This window comes from Camponotus floridanus, unplaced genomic scaffold (assembly GCF_003227725.1).
Source record: "Camponotus floridanus strain SB8 unplaced genomic scaffold, Cflo_v7.5 scaffold8, whole genome shotgun sequence".
NCBI lineage: Eukaryota > Metazoa > Arthropoda > Insecta > Hymenoptera > Formicidae > Camponotus > Camponotus floridanus.
Window position 1 is genome coordinate 3,386,115 of NW_020229849.1, and position 16,924 is coordinate 3,403,038.

Here is a 16,924-nt window from a genome sequence, read left to right on the forward strand (position 1 = left end):
TATTAGATTATATATCTATATTATTTAATTAAAAATAAAATATTATTAGATTATATATAAATATATAACATACACTCTTGAATATATATATTATCTATATTATTAAATTTTACAATTGTTTACTATAACAAAATGATAAGATTTTCCTTTTCTTACTCCCCACTGAACTCGTATCCCAATTTTATTCAGCAAGCCCAATAAAGTATGCCCCTGACGTTAGGCATCCCAACTTAATGATTTGTATGTTGCGGAAACATCCTATATAAATCGCAAATAATGTAAATAAAATGTAATAAAATTTGATATTTTTGTCAGTAACATAAAATTAAATGAATTTGTGTCAGTGTTTTAAATTGAAAAACGATAAATTTCTTGATGTATAGAAAGTCTATCCATTATATTATATTTTAAATATATTTAAATATATTAAATATATATATATTTAAATATATTTAAATATATTTAAATATATTTAAATATATTTAAATATATTTAAATATTTTTAAATATATCTCTTTTTAGAAATCTCTCTTACGTGCCAATTTAAGTACAAAAATTATGGGATTAATAATAAATTTTTAAAATATGTTTTATTTTTAAATGTATATAATTATAATATTGAAGTTTAATTAATTAAATTTCTGCAACATTTCAATTTCGTTATTATTTTTATTCTTATCTTATTATTGCGTTGAATATATGACAGTAAAATAAGAGACTGAGGCTTTCACCAGCTGTAATATTTATTTGTACTATATTGTCTAAAATATGAATATTTTGGTATACTTGAATATATTTATTATTTTTACCGTGGCGAAACATTCCAACGATCCAACAAATAGTCCACCGACGCTTAAAGTAAAATCTTTGGCGCCTCTTTGCAGCAGAAATAGTATCAATTTCTGTATATGTAACGGAGCTGCATGCCACTTTACATCATACCTATGTAACCATGTATAGAAAGTATATGCATATATTTATATGCGACAATATTGACTTTTTAACAATATAATTTTTGAGCTGCAATACTTCAAATAATCTGTCTAAAATGTTTCTTACACAGTAGCAAAGATGTCATTATTGTGATCCATTATAACCTGTGCCACATAATTAGCTAAAAACATGTATAGGACACTGACAGTCACAAATAAAATTGGAAATATAAACTCCTTGACATCATTTCCGGATGAGGCAATCTGAAAAATCTAAATCACAAGCAGTTCTCCGTTAGTTTTAGACTAATCAATATTGGAAATGATAGGATCAAAAATGACCGTCATATACGGAGTAGAGATTAAGGAAAGATATATTCCTGTTCTTTTTTCTTTATTTTCTCTTTCTTTCCTTGCTGACGTTTGATTTTAGAAAATAAAAGATTTTTATATATTTATATAAACCAATCTCGTAATCATTCGCCAAATAATAAGAATAACATTTTTTTACGAATAATGTTCAGAGAATGTAAGAAATGTAAATGTAACTTCGTTACAATTGCGATCCACGATAACATTTGATAGATGCTTTGTGTAATAAAATACATAATGCAAATGGAAACAATCAACTAGCATTTCAGAAAAGTAATAATACTTGCGAAGATCGGTAACATGCCTTTTTAATGAGCGGATTTAAGTCATTTTGCTTCATGTACTTGCAATAAAAATATTAAAGCAAATTATTTTGAAAATTTATTATAAATTTATTATTTATCTTTTATTTAGAGAGTTCAATGGAAACATATAAACATTTTCAGTTTCTTTTAAATATTTCTATTTTTTGAAAAACGTGTTGGACAAAAATAATCGCCCTGCATATTTTGAAGATGTCCCGTACTAACAATATGATATAAAGATTAATATAAAATACAATATAAAAGTATATATATGTATATTAAATATTTCTTGAAAATAATGGGTATATAAAAACATAATAAACTTACTTGAAAAAGATTAAGACTCAAAGAGATCACTCCGATTATTATTAAACAGAACAACATTGTCTGAATTTTTGATACCAAAAGTCCGGTTAATCTTTCAGGATCACAGTATTATTATTATAGACATATTATATACGTGTGTCATGGAATAAAAATACTAACCTCATTGCTTGACGATGAATATTTACAGCACTAATTATTCCTTTCAATATTAAATTCTCCTTTAATTTAATATTTTCTAACGTATTTACATAAACTGCGCGTCTAATACGATAACTGTAATTAACACATTTAGGGAATTATACTTTTTTATGCCTTCTAAATAAATATTAGCTTTTTTCAAAACACAACAATGGAGTTTTAATAATTCGAAACGTCGCAATTATTATCACGTGTGTCTCTTACCTGGAAATTCTAAACATACCACAGGTATGTTGAGCATACGCAATAAACGTTGTTCCTATTCCTACCATTGCAGTTATCCCGATGCACAATGCTACATTAATATGTAGCAAAATCCAATAGTAATATTTTTCTTGATCGATAAAATATTCGAATCTAACCGGCAACCGACGTGATAAAGATACGTTCGGTAAAATAATATAAAGAATTCTCGACCAAAATAGAGCGATGATAGCAGCAAATATAGTGCAAACGCCTAGTACTAAAAAAATTTAAATATAAAATTGTCATTATTAATTTGTCTCCTAGAAATTTTTGAAATTAATTTAATTATATTACATACATATAACACTTATAATTAAATTTAATGTATAAATTTTTGAAGCAATTATTATTTATTTCAATCATATACATATGTAATAACTGTTGAAAGTTCTTTCTTCTATTTGATTTCCCTTTACACATATTTATCTTTATATTTTTATGTTTGAATATGCGCCAAACATTTTAATAAGTTCGTATGATGCATTACATAGATACACAATATACACAAATATATAGAAATTATTTGAATAAATATAACAAAAATAATTTTTTCCAATTTGCAATTTCTATAACTCATATTAAATAGATGTAGATATAGATAAAAATTTAAAAATATTGCCTTACCTATGAGTGCCATCGTATAACGTCTTGCATTGCAACTATATTCTTGCATAATAGCAATTTCGTTCTTATCTTTTAATCCGTCAAATATATGCTGAAGATCCATTAATAATTCCTTCATCTGTTATTTGTCAGCAACTTTGTGAATATTGTTTTGTTACATAATAATAAAAACTATTTTAAATTTTACGACAAGAATATTTTTTTTATCTGTTATCAATTTATGAACGATATCGCTTCTTAAAAATTACCAATTGTAAGCTATCAACTTACAACTTCCATGTTGAAATAAAATAAAGTATATTTAATCACAAAGGTACTGGAGAAACATGTAGATGATAAAACTTTAGTAATGTGGTCTGGAGTACATCTTAATGTAACAAATGTCATAAGCTATAAGAAATAATCTAATTAAAGGCATGCAGACATTACTCTTTTTGCATTAAAACATTATTCCTTTAAAAACGAACAAATTATAAATTATATATCTCTAGATATTTCTTTATACATTTGTGTATAACATGATTGAAATAATATATGATATGTAATATATTATAAACTTTTATGATAATAGCTTATGCAATAATTTCATTATGGTTTGAATGAAGCTTTTAAGCGTGTACACAATATAAAATCTTATTGCGTGACAGTTACATTAAAACATATTACATTAAAACATATTGCATTTACATTAAAATATATCGAAAAAATAAAATACAAACATAAGAAGTATTGATATACCTGAAATATAATACTCGTTATCAGAATACTAGAACAGAAAATAAACTGAAATCGAGTTAGATTCGATTGTTGCAAAGGCCATGTACCAATAATAAGTAATAATAATCTATTGATTTTAAAGTGTTGAGTTTCAAGGGAGATCATCTCTTTACAAAATCCAGAGCACAAGTGACTGCGAAAAAATCGAGAAAGGTATACACTTATCCCCACCTTTTTTATTGATCGGTTATGTATATTTTCTTATAGCGCAAATTTTTGCTCTATTATTCCATTATTCCAATTTAGTGTAATGTAAGGCGACATTAGATATTATTATGAGATCAGAAACATTACATTTTCGTAGCATTTGTAGAAATGAATGTCTGTTAATAATTGATCGATTGCATATCAAGAAAAATTGAATCGTCTATTTTTTATGTAAATAAGAAAAAATTACTTATGAGAGAGAACTACTGTCGACTGGAGCCGCGCAGGTGTATTTCTTTATTGTTAGCATCGCTACTTTATTCTATCGTATGCCTTTGCAACATATTTTTCGTCTATGAAAGAAATATCATTCAGCTCTTTAGATATTATAATGAATAGATTAAATCTGTTTATCTCTTCGCAAAACGTGTCTGTGAACATGTTACATTAAATATTTATTTTTATATTCTAACATACTATTCACTCGTGATATATTCTAACGACAAATGAGAATGCAACGGACAGTTCATTAACATTAAAATTCTGTTTATAACAAAAATATTATAAGATTTTATACATGTATGAGAAATAGCACTAAGCATTGTATTTACAAAATTTTATATAAATATTTAATTGGTAATTTTAGAAAAATAGAACAAGGTCTGTTATCAATAATAGCATGAGTTTTTTGGTAAGAAGGTTATATCATTTAAAAAAGACAAACTATGCATGCTATATATTAAGCTTCTAATTAATAATTTCCTATAACGTGACTATACATATTGCAAAGAATGCAAATAAAATTTGATATTTTCTAATAATATAAAATTAAATGAATTTGTAGTGTTTTAAATTAAAAAACTAAAATGTTGATGGATAGATAATATATGCATTACATTGAATTTTAATATACTTGTATCTCTTTTCGGAGGTCTCTCTTGTATGCCAATTTAAGTACAAAAACGATGGGATTAATAATAAATTTTTAAAATACGTTTTACTTTTAAATGTATATAATTATAATATTGAAGTTTAATTAATTAAATTTTTGCAACATTTCAATTTCATTATTATTTTTATTCTTATCTTATTATTGCGTTGAATATATAACAGTAAAATAAGAGACTGAGGCTTTCACCAGCTGTAATATTTATTTGTATTATATTGTCTAAAATGTGTATATTTTGGTATATGAATATATTTATTATTTTTACCGTGGCGAAACATTCCAACGATCCAACAAATAGTCCACCGACGCTTAAAGTAAAATCTTTGGCGCCTCTTTGCAGCAGAAATAGTAGCAATTTCTGTATATGTAACGGAGCAGCATGCCACTTTACATCATACCTATGTAACCATGTATAGATAGCATATACATATATTTATATGCGACAGTATTGACGCTTTAATAAAATAATTTTTGAGCTGCAATACTTAACATGATCTGCCTAAAATCTTTCTTACACAGTAGCAAAGATGTCATTATTATGGTCCATTATAACCTGTGCCACATAATTAGCTAAAAACATGTATAGGACACTGATAGTCACAAATAGAACGGGAAATATAAACTCCTTGACATCATTTCCGGATGAGGCAATCTGAAAAATCTAAATTACAAGATTGCAATTGTAACGAAGTTACATTTACATTTCTTATATTCTCTGAACATTAGTCATAATAAAAAAAGTTATTCTTATTAATTAGCAAATAGTTGATTTTTATAGAGATTGATTTATATAGAGATAATTATTTTTTTAGAGTTACCTCTGATGACCTTAACCTCGACATATATTATAGAGGTCTTCCTTCTGAATAACCTTCAGAAGAACCTTTAACCGTCACTCGTTGTTTATTAAAAAAATTTTAATAAAAAAATGTTCACAAATTATATGCAATTTCTCGATACTACGTTGTATAAAATGAATCTCTGCCGAATTTATTACGTGTGGTGACACGTGGACGAAGAAGAAGCTTTGTTCTTTACCTTGCCTTAGATTATATAACATAAGCCAAACAAATAGTAGTTTTAAATCAGAAATAGATTTTAGTTAGGTTATATCTTTCGAAAGTGAACTTCCCCGCAGGGGGGGCGGAACCCATTGTATCCACGCATGTACTTTACAAGGTGAAGCAAAATTCACTCTCTGCGAGAATCAAAGTAAAATGTATACGCGTGGATACAGTAGGTTCCGCCTCCCTGCGGGGGGCTCCATTTCCAGAAAATATAACCTATTTGTGATTTAAAACAAATTTTAGTTTTAAATAAAATAACTTCCTTTTGAACTAAATATATCAATTCAGAATAATCATACGTCAAATGTAGAAATTCGTGATATAAGATGATGAAGAATAAGTAATAGAAATTGTTCACAATGATGTCTAAGGGACAACTAAACACTTGTATATAAATAAAAATCGAGAATATTACAATTCATGTTTATATAAGTTGTATATACTATAATTTTATCTACACGATGTCAATAAAATTTACGTTCCATTTATAACTTCTTACGTTGATAACTTTCCAATTAATTACGAGCGACGGCTAAATCTTTCTGAAAGTTACTCAGAAGGGTGACCTCTGTAACATATGTCAAAGTCAAGGTCATCAGAGATTACTCCCCTAAATAAGTAACCTCGACTTAATATGCCTTTTTTAAGAGTGGACCAGACAACACAAAGCGATTTGCGCGCACCATTTATTCCCTTTCATTATACATTTCTCACTGTCACACAAGCTGTCAAAATTTGTAATAATCGTAAATGACAGCTGCTCACAACATGAATTGAGCGCAATAAAAGAACCAATCGGCATCGCGGAGAAGAGGTAACAATACTTCGAGATTTTCGAAAATCGATTTATCATGCACTTTTTAGAAAGGGATTTGAGCTATTTTGCGGTAAAACTGCTGTTTAGGTGACGCAGCCCCAATGCCTTTTGACCTTGACCTTGACATATGTTGTCAAAGTCACTGTGTAACGTCCTGAGTAACGTGCAGAAGATTTTAGCCGTCGCTCGTTGTTTTTTAAAAAGTTATTAATAAAAGAACTTTTATAAATGGAACTTAATTTTCGAACACCATCTATGGTGCTTCTTGAGTGGAAATCAACACACGGTAGGGGACGCATTGCGAAAAGTTCAATTACAATGGATATATGCTGTAAGTTGTAAAGCGAGGTCCACCTTGCCTGCGGAGTGGTTGCGGGAGGGGGGCGGAAGACCCCCCCTTGCACCCCCCGCATGTGTGTGTGTGTGTGTGTGTGTGTGTGTGTGTGTGTGTGTGTGTGTGTGTGTGTGTGTGTGTGTGTGTGTGTGTGTGTGTGTGTGTGTGTGTGTGTGTGTGTGTACACATACATTTGTGATATTTTTTAATTGTATTAAATTGCATTAAAAATGTGTTTTACTAATACGAATTCTGATACACCCTGTATATATGTATATATTTTGAAATTATACATCGTTACATATATATGTGATGTAAATATTTAAGATAGGCAAGCCAAAATTTCTCGTTATGGAAGCCGTGATTACCATTTCACATTACATCGCAGAATTCTTATTTAAAAGAACATACAATTTCGATGAACGGATTAATACTTTTTTCGATATTATGAATTTGATGTATCCATTAGATGATTTGAATATTCAATAAATTTCTAATTTCTAATTTATATAGAATTTAATACAATTTAATACAATTAAAACATATCACAAATGTATGTGTACATATATATACACACACACACACACACACACACACACACACACACACACACACACACACACATACACACGCGAGTGGTGCAAGGGAGGTTTTCGGCCCCCTTCCCGCAACCATTCCGCCGGTAGGCAAGATGGACCTCGCTTTACAACTTACAGCATTATCCATTGTGATTAAATTCTTCGCAAAGTGTTCCCTATCGGCGGGAAAGGAGCCGAAGGCCCCTCTTGCACCTCCCGCGTGTGTGTGTGTGTGTGTTTATTTCCTCAAGAAGTACAGATTTAACATAGACGATGTTCGAAAATTAAGTTCCATTTATAAAAGTTCGTTTGCTAATAACTTTTTAATAAACAACGAGCGACGGCTAAAACCTTCTGCACGTTTCTCAGGACAGTGACTTTGATAACTTATGTCAAGATCAAGGTCATTGGGGTTGGGTCCTCGAAACAGCAGTTTTACCATAAAAACATATATATATATATATATATATATATATATATATATATATGTATATTAAGTATTTTTTGAAAATAATAGATAATATATAAAAGCATAATAAACTTACTTGAAAAAGATTAAGACTCAAACAGACCACTCCGATTATTATTAAACAGAACAACATTGTCTGAATTTTTGATACCAAAAGTCCGGATAATCTTTCAGAATCAAAGTATTATTATTATAGACATATTATATATGTATGTCGTGGAATAAAGATACTAACCTCATTGCTTGACGATGAATATTTACAGCACTAATTATTCCATTCAATATTAAATTCTTCTTTAATTTAATATTTTTTAACATATTTACATGAACTGCGCGTTTAATACGATAACTGTAATTAATATATTTATGGAATTATATTTTTTTCTGCCTCCAAAATAAATATTAGGTTTAGGTGTTTTTTCAAAACACAATAATGGAATTTTAATAATTCGAAACTTCGCAATTATTATTATGTGTAAAAAAGACAAATTATTATGTGTGTCTCTTACCTGGAAATTTTAAACATTCCACAAGTGTATTGAAGATACGCAATAAGCGTTGTTCCTATTCCTACCATTGCAGTTGCCCCGACGCAGAATGCTACATTAATATGTAACAAAATCCAGTAGGAATATTTTTCTTGATCGACGAAATATTCCACTGTAATTGGTATGCGATGTATTTGAGATACATTTATCGGTAATATAAAATCGAAAATTTTCGACGAAAATTGAGCGGCGGTAATAACAAATACGCTACAAATACCACATACTAAAAGCATTAAAAAAACAATTATTATTACTCAAATTTTATCATATAATTTTTCTAAGTTGTATACTAATTTAATCTCATTTATGCATTATAAATTTCAGTATTTTTTTATTAACCCGATTGTAATCGATATTTATTATGTAATTCATTGCACAAATTTTGTCTTCTTTCTAGTATTGTATATAATTTACACATATTTGTTAGTAATCAATATAAATGCTGTGATAAATTTGACATAATTGATATATCATGTATAGAATAAGCCAAATAAAGTGTTACAGTTTAATGTTTTTGAAACAGATGGATTTTATTGCATATTCTTAGATTCGATTTTCTTGTATTCTTCGATGTGTTCTTTTATGTAGATTTATTTTTATTTTCCATAATCTCATGGGGTGGGAAGTATCAGACTCCATTTTCTTAAATGGCACCTAAAAAATTAATGGATTTCATGTTAAAAAGGAAGTCACTTTTATTCGAAAAATTTTTTTCTATAATCATTAATTTTTGAGCTACAATCATTCAAAATTGTTCGGAGCGCCGAACGTTCATATCTAACAGATATTCACCGAACTGCGAGCGCATTAATTTTAATAAATGTTAAAAAAGCATACCAAATATTTTCAAACACATAAGTAGTCTTTTGGCAATATTTTTGAAAATAAAGAAAAATAAATCCACGTGAAAAGACACATGGAGAAAATCTAATCCAAGGACATTAAAATCCAAGTCGTTTCAAAAATATTAAGTTGCAACACTTTATTTAGTCCACCCTGTGTATATAAAGAGATTGTTGCATACTCAATCAATAAATCGAATTTTCGCTGAAACTTTCACAGCTTGTGCGCTTTAAAGGAAGTGTAATTTGAAAATTTTTAAAATTATCTTACTCATAAGCACAGCAGTTACACGTTTGGCACTACATCCATATTCGTTTATGATAGCAAATTCGTTATTATCTTTCAACTCATTACATATAAGCTGTAGTTGCTTCAATAAATCTTTCACCTGTTTTTTTGAACAATTCTATATATCATACATCTATATTTGCATACATAAGAGTGACATATAGAAAAAATTGTAGAATAATTTCTTTGACAACAATATTTATCCTATTTAATATATATATATATATATATATATATATATATATATATATAATATATATTGAAAAGTCATGCGCAAATAAATTATCCTGTAAGCTTTTAACTTTGTAAATTACTTACAGCTTGCATATTAATACAGAACATGTTATATTTTACTATAAACAGAGCAAAGAAGGATGCGGAAGATAAAACTTTGGCTATGAAATTCAGAGTACATTTTTGTGATATAATGGGTGTACACTGTAAATAGACACTGTAAATACACTGTAATTTTGCTTACAAGTTTATATTAACCTTTTCGTACCTCCGGCTTTCTCAAAAAAGATATATTTCATATAAAGACAGTTTTATAGATTAGGCAGTTTTATAGGTTTTTGGTGGTCCTGATTCCAAATTTATCATTAAAATTTAATTTCAAAATGGCAGATTCAAGATGACTATGAAAAGCTTAAATATCAATATATTTTAAATATAAGCTTAAATTTTATTTTTTTAAATATATATTATGTTTTTTCTTAAATATACACACATATGTTCAACTGGTGTGTAGCGTTGCACTTTTTTTTGCAAGCCGCGCATCTACTGCGAGACTTGGATGCCGTCGTCTTACTTTGATTACACATATAAAATATTATAATATTTATCATAATGAAGTAATCACGTTTAAATAAAACTTTAAGTTTATAATTAGCGCATAAATTCTGTGATTTTTCGATTAATATATGGTTAATCTTTATTCTCTAAAAGTTTGAATTTTTGTAAAGTGTAGATAATTATATTTTGTTGTAAATATTACATTTTAAAGTGCGCGATTTTTTACATATAGCTTGAACCTTTTTCTTTAAGACAAGTTAAGGTAAAACTCGATAGAATTATTTGTTTAAAAGTTATGATTTTTTGCGTAGATGGGACATATATATCCCGGAGGTACGAAAAGGTTAAAAAATGATTTTTCTAAAATCATAAACACTCACGCGCATACATGTACATACATATGCATACATTCACAAATTTTTGATTTCATATTAATGTGTGTTTGAACTTATTTTAAATAACTTTTATTCAATATAATATTCGGTAGCAAATATATATATATATATATATATATATATATATATATATATATGTGATATATAATATATGTGATATGTAATATATAATATACATATAATATAATATAATATGCACATATATATATATATATATATATATAAATGTACATATATTATAATTTATAATATATGCATTATATATACATACCTACGTGCGTATGAGTATATATATATATATATGAATTTAAATTATAAAGGCAAAAAATTTACGATTATATTCAAGTGTAATATAGTTAATATAATTTTATTCTAAATTTTAATTCAATCTTATGAGTATTTAAATTACATGTGATATAAGATTACTCTAATAATTTTTTTATTTATTAATAATATTATTATATTAGAGCTTACCTGAAATATAAAATTCGACGTTAAAATAGTAGACAGAAAAATGAATTGAAGTCGAGTGAAGTTTGATTGTTGATAGGGCCACAGGCCAATAGCAAGAAGAAGTATTTTATTCAGACTAAAATATTGATCATGAGTCTTAAGATAGATCATCCTCTTGCAAAGTCTGATACGCATTTGATAGGGAAATAATAGACGAGAATACATCGCCTCCTTTTTTCACCAATCGACCAAATATTTTATTATTTTCCTCTTATGGTGTAAATTCTCTTAATTTTATCTTCTGGTGTAAATTTTAGCAAAATTGCATATAATTTGTATAAAACAAACAGTCAACTATATACATACATGATGCGGTAAAAGTATAATATTCATAATTTAATAATATTTTTCGCAATAAAGTCTCTAATTATGCGATCGATTTGGTAGAGGAGCAATTTCTCCAAACATTTACTATAAGAAAATAAGAGAAAATATTTATGTAAGGAATTACTTGCGTAAAAGTCACGCATGCGTATTCGAAATTTCCTTCGTACAGCAAATTTACATGTCTCATTCTGTTATCCACACTCGTGATGTATACTTAGTCTTCCAGAATGTTATTCACTATTCAAAGCATGAGCTTTTCGGTAAGAAGCTTATATCATTTTAAAAAAATCAATATACTAATGCTATATATACAAAACTTCTAATTACTTGATACGATGACAGTTACCATATGAAAGCTAAATATCGATATTTATTTAACAATTATCGTGTATGATTACATAAGTTTTTATTATTTACGTTACTTTGATCAGCAAACTGTTTAGATGTAAAAATTTAAAAACGTTAATATTAAGAATAAAGTAGTACATTTAAAATTAATATTTGATATATCTCATACAAATTGTGTGAACGAAAAATTGAACTACTTAAAGACAAAATATAATGTTAAAATATCTGTAATTTTATTTTTATATAAAACATATACAAAATAGATAATTATATGTATTATTTTTAAATATATCTCTTGTAGTGTTGCATAAGACATTTAAATTATTAATTTATATATATATATATTTATAAAACTCTTATAAAAGATAGCTTTTTTTGAAATCTTGATATTTTTTTTATACATAGACTATTTATTAAAAGAGAAATTAAGTTAGAAAAAAGATTTGTGATAATGCTAACATTGAAATGTATAAATTATTGAATATAATTATTTAAAAATAACGTGACTGTAGGGTGTTTCTACAACATACACATCATTAAGTCGAATTGCCTATCTGCTCACCGTCAGGGGTATGCTTTACTAGGCTGCAGAATGAGATCAAAATGAAAATAAGGAAAAGAAAATCAGTTTTTATCACTTTATTATAGAACAATTGTGAAATTTAATAATATAAGTAAAATATTTATTTAATAATTTAGATAAAATAACATAAAATTTAATAAACAAATTTGAACAAATATAATGAAAAATACTTATAATGAAAAATATGTTTCATTTTTTATTATAAGTAATATAATAAATTATAGAAAGTCAATGTAATAATTATTTTTCTCTAAACATAGAGTAATCCTGTGCATAAAAATGTTTTTCACTTATTTTATCAGTGAGAAGAGTGATCTCATGCCTATGGACTTATTCATGTGGAGCTTATTAAAAAATAAAGTATATCAAAAAATATCGGAAAATGCAGAAATTCTCAAAAATAGAATTTATAACGCCTGTGCAAAGATTATTCCTCTCATAAGATGAGTAAAAGAAAATTGTATGCGCAAAATTGCTTTATGTTTAGAAAAAATGGTGATTACATTGAACATTTATTATAATTTATTACATTTAAAAATCTCAAAAATATATTTGTCATTCTAAGTATTTTTTATTATATTTGTTTAAATCTGTTTATTAAATTTACGTTATTAATATACGTTAATATATATTATTAAATATTATAATTCAATGTTATAATATGTTATTAAACGAATTTGTCAATTTGTTAGAATTGAATATTTCCTATATATATATATATATATATATATATATATATATATATATATAATTTATATCTATTATTTAAATATATTGTATCTATATTATTTAATTATATTATTAGATTATATATAACTATATAACATACATTCTTGAATATATATATATTATCTATATTATTAAATTTCACAATTGTTTACTATAATAAAATGATAAGATTTTCCTTTTCTTACTCTCCACTGAACTCGTATTCCAATTTGATTCAGCGAGCCCAATAAAGTATGCCCCTGACGCTAGACATCCCAACTTAATGATGTGTATGTTGCGGAAACACCCTATATAAATCGCAAAAAATGTGTAAATAAAATTTAATATTTTTGACAGTAACATAAAATTAAATGAATTTGTATCAGTGTTTTAAATTGAAAAACGATAAGTTTCTTGATGTATAGAAAGTCTATCCATTATATTATATTTTAAATATATTTTTAAATATATCTCTTTTTAGAAATCTCTCTTACGTGCCAATTTAAGTACAAAAATTATGGGATTAATAATAAATTTTCAAAATATGTTTCATTTTTAAATATATATAATTATAATATTTAAATTTAATTAATTAAATTTCTGCAACATTTCAATTTCGTTATTATTTCTCTTCTTATCTTATTATTGCGTTGAACATATTACAGTAAAATAAGAGACTGAGGCTTTCCCCAGCTGTAATATTTATTTGTACTATATTGTCTAAAATGTGTATATTTTGATATATTTGAATATATTTATTATTTTTACCGTGGCGAAACATTCCAACGATCCAACAAATAGTCCACCGACGCTTAAAGTAAAATCTTTGGCGCCTCTTTGCAGCAGAAATAGTAGTAATTTCTGTATATGTAACGGAGCTGCATGCCACTTTACATCATACCTATGTAATCATGTATAGGTAGCATACGTATACATATATTTATATGCGACAATATTGATTCTTTAATAAAATAATGTTTGAGTTGCAATACTTAACATAATCTGCCTAAAATGTTTCTTACACAGTAGCAAATATATCATTATTATGATCCATTATAACCTGTGCCACATAATTAGCTAAAAACATGTATAGGACACTGACAGTCACAAATAAAATTGGAAATATAAACTCCTTGACATCATTTCCGGATGAGGCAATCTGAAAAATCTAAATCACAAGCAGTTCTCTTAGTTTTAGACTAATCAATATTGGAAATGAGGCCTCAAGGATGAGGCCATGAGGATTCAAAAATGACCGTCATATACGGAGTAAGGATTAAGGAAAGATATATTCCTGTTCTTTTTTCTTTATTTTCTCGTACTAACAATATGATATAAAGATTAATATAAAATATAATATAAAAGTATATATATGTATATTAAATATTTTTTGAAAATAACGGATATATAAAAACATAATAAACTTACTTGAAAAAGATTAAGACTCAAAGAGACCACTCCGATTATTATTAAACAGAACAACATTGTCTGAATTTTTGATACCAAAAGTCCGGATAATCTTTCAGGATCAAAATGTTATTATTATAGACATATTACATACGTGTGTCGTGGAATAAAGATACTAACTTCATTGCTTGACGATGAATGTTTACAGCACTAATTATTCCTTTCAATATTAAATTCTCCTTTAATTTAGTATTTTCTAACGTATTTACATGAACTGCGCGTCTAATACGATAACTGTAATTAATATATTTTTGGAATTACATTTTTTTACGCCTTCAAAATAAATATTAGGCTTTTCAAAACACAACAATGGAGTTTTAATAATTCGAAACTCCGCAATTATTATCATGTGTGTCTCTTACCTGGAAATTCTAAACATACCACATGTATGTTGAGCATACGCAATAAGTGTTGTTCCTATTCCTACCATTGCAATTGCCCCGATGCACAATGCTACATTAATATGTAGCAAAATCCAATAGTAATATTTCTCTTGATCGATAAAATATTCGAATTTAACCGGCAACCGACGTGATAAAGATACGTTCGGTAAAATAATATAAAGAATTCTCGACCAAAATAGAGCGATGATAGCAGCAAATATAGTGCAAACGCCTAGGACTAAAAGAATTTAAATATAAAATTCTCATTATTAATTTGTCTCCTAGAAATTTTTGAAATTAATTTAATTATATTACATACATATAACACTTATAATTAAATTTAATGTATAAATTTTTGAAGCAATTATTATTTATTTCAATCATATACATATGTAATAACTGTTGAAAGTTCTTTCTTCTATTTGATTTCCCTTTACACATATTTATCTTTATATTTTTATGTTTGAATATGCGCCAAACATTTTAATAAGTTCGTATGATGCATTACATAGATACACAATATACACAAATATATAGAAATTTGAATAAATATAACAAAAATAATTTTTTCCAATTTGCAATTTCTATAACTCATATTAAATAAATGTTGATATAGATAAAAATTTAAAAATATTGCCTTACCTGTGAGTACCATTGTATAACGTCTTGCATTGCAATTATATTCTTGCATAATAGCAACTTCGTTCTTATCTTTTAATCCGTCAAATATATACTGAAGTTCCATTAATAATTCCTTCATCTGTTATTTGTCAGCAACTTTGTGAATATTGTGAATATTGTTTCGTGTATTACATAATAATAAAAACTATTTTAAATTTTACGACAAGAATATTTTTTTTATCTGTTATCAATTTATGAACGATATCGCTTCTTAAAAATTACCAATTGTAAGCTATCAACTTACAACTTCCATGTTGAAATAAAATAAAGTATATTTAATCACAAACATACTGGAGAAACATGTAGAAGATAAAACTTTAGTAATATGGTCCGCAGTACATCTTAATGTAACAAATGTCATAAGCTATAAGAAATAATCTTATTAAAAGCATGAAATTACTCTTTTGCATTAAGACATTATTCTTTTAAAAACGAACAAATTATAAATTCTATATCTCTAGATATTTCTTTATGCATTTGTGTATAACATGATTGAAATAATATACATATGATATCTAATATATTATAAACTTTTATGATAATAGCTTATGCAATAATTTCATTATAGTTTGAATGAAGCTTTTAAGCATGTACACAATATAAAATCTTATTGCGTGACAGTTACATTAAAACATATTACATTAAAACATATTGCATTTACAATAACATAAAATTTTAATAAACAAATTTGAAACAAATTAATGAAAAAATACTTATAATGAAAAATATGTTTCATTTTTATTATAAGTAATATAATAAATTATAGAAGTCAATGTAATAATTATTTTTCTCTAAACATAGGAGTAATCCTGTGGATAAAAATGTTTTTCACTTATTTATCAGTGAGAAGAGTGATCTCATGCCCTATGGACTTATTCATGTGGAGCTTATTAAAAAATAAATATA

The 16,924-nt window shown here is 26.5% G+C and overlaps 4 protein-coding genes across 8 annotated transcripts in view; 1 reads left to right on the forward strand and 3 right to left on the reverse strand.

The window, feature by feature from the left end:
- Positions 1-16,924, forward strand: part of LOC105254940 (non-structural maintenance of chromosomes element 3 homolog) — a 256,144-nt gene that overhangs the window by 94,749 nt on the left and 144,471 nt on the right. The window lies entirely within an intron of this gene.
- On the reverse strand, positions 657-3,766 carry LOC109609775. Of its 2 annotated transcripts, XM_025414409.1 has the most exons (9): positions 3,743-3,766; positions 3,275-3,408; positions 3,005-3,122; positions 2,339-2,597; positions 2,096-2,209; positions 1,937-2,027; positions 1,060-1,205; positions 810-942; positions 657-734 (listed from the first exon to the last, which is right to left on the reverse strand). In XM_025414409.1, exons 2-9 carry the CDS (start codon positions 3,389-3,391, stop codon positions 684-686), a joined length of 1,029 nt encoding a protein of 342 aa, XP_025270194.1. In that variant the 5' UTR covers positions 3,392-3,408; positions 3,743-3,766; the 3' UTR covers positions 657-683. The 2 variants fall into 2 exon arrangements, with proteins under 2 accessions (XP_025270194.1, XP_025270195.1); XM_025414410.1 differs by lacking the exon at positions 3,743-3,766 and having other exon boundaries at positions 3,005-3,139; positions 3,275-3,294.
- On the reverse strand, positions 4,246-11,695 carry LOC112639644. The gene is made up of 10 exons (XM_025414318.1): positions 11,483-11,695; positions 10,140-10,259; positions 9,804-9,939; positions 8,652-8,913; positions 8,378-8,491; positions 8,219-8,309; positions 5,393-5,538; positions 5,143-5,275; positions 5,055-5,069; positions 4,246-4,281 (listed from the first exon to the last, which is right to left on the reverse strand). The coding sequence occupies exons 1-10, from the start codon at positions 11,684-11,686 to the stop codon at positions 4,246-4,248; spliced, it is 1,257 nt and encodes a 418-aa protein (XP_025270103.1). The 5' UTR covers positions 11,687-11,695.
- On the reverse strand, positions 14,096-16,421 carry LOC112639656. 3 transcript variants are annotated; one of them, XM_025414406.1, is made up of 8 exons: positions 16,263-16,421; positions 15,980-16,097; positions 15,317-15,575; positions 15,075-15,188; positions 14,916-15,006; positions 14,510-14,655; positions 14,256-14,388; positions 14,096-14,180 (listed from the first exon to the last, which is right to left on the reverse strand). In XM_025414406.1, exons 1-8 carry the CDS (start codon positions 16,377-16,379, stop codon positions 14,130-14,132), a joined length of 1,029 nt encoding a protein of 342 aa, XP_025270191.1. In that variant the 5' UTR covers positions 16,380-16,421; the 3' UTR covers positions 14,096-14,129. The 3 variants fall into 3 exon arrangements, with proteins under 3 accessions (XP_025270191.1, XP_025270192.1, XP_025270193.1); XM_025414407.1 differs by having other exon boundaries at positions 15,980-16,114; positions 16,263-16,282; XM_025414408.1 differs by lacking the exon at positions 14,096-14,180 and having other exon boundaries at positions 14,349-14,388; positions 14,485-14,655; positions 16,263-16,419.

Bases quoted from the DNA above. Each gene is read 5' to 3' on its own strand.
- LOC109609775 (XM_025414409.1), bottom strand. From the start codon at position 3,391: ATGACATTTGTTACATTAAGATGTACTCCAGACCACATTACTAAAGTT. The intron at 3,123-3,274 runs GTAAGTTGATAG...GACAAATAACAG, and splicing joins TTTATTTCAACATGGAAGTT to ATGAAGGAATTATTAATGGA. The intron at 735-809 runs GTAAAAATAATA...TAAATATTACAG, and splicing joins CGTTGGAATGTTTCGCCACG to CTGGTGAAAGCCTCAGTCTC.
- LOC112639644 (XM_025414318.1), bottom strand. From the start codon at position 11,686: ATGTATTCTCGTCTATTATTTCCCTATCAAATGCGTATCAGACTTTGC. The intron at 8,310-8,377 runs GTTAGTATCTTT...TGATTCTGAAAG, and splicing joins ATTCATCGTCAAGCAATGAG to ATTATCCGGACTTTTGGTAT. The intron at 5,276-5,392 runs GTAAGAAAGATT...ATGGTTACATAG, and splicing joins AATGACATCTTTGCTACTGT to GTATGATGTAAAGTGGCATG.
- LOC112639656 (XM_025414406.1), bottom strand. From the start codon at position 16,379: ATGACATTTGTTACATTAAGATGTACTGCGGACCATATTACTAAAGTT. The intron at 14,389-14,509 runs GTAAGAAACATT...ATGATTACATAG, and splicing joins AATGATATATTTGCTACTGT to GTATGATGTAAAGTGGCATG. The intron at 14,181-14,255 runs GTAAAAATAATA...TAAATATTACAG, and splicing joins CGTTGGAATGTTTCGCCACG to CTGGGGAAAGCCTCAGTCTC.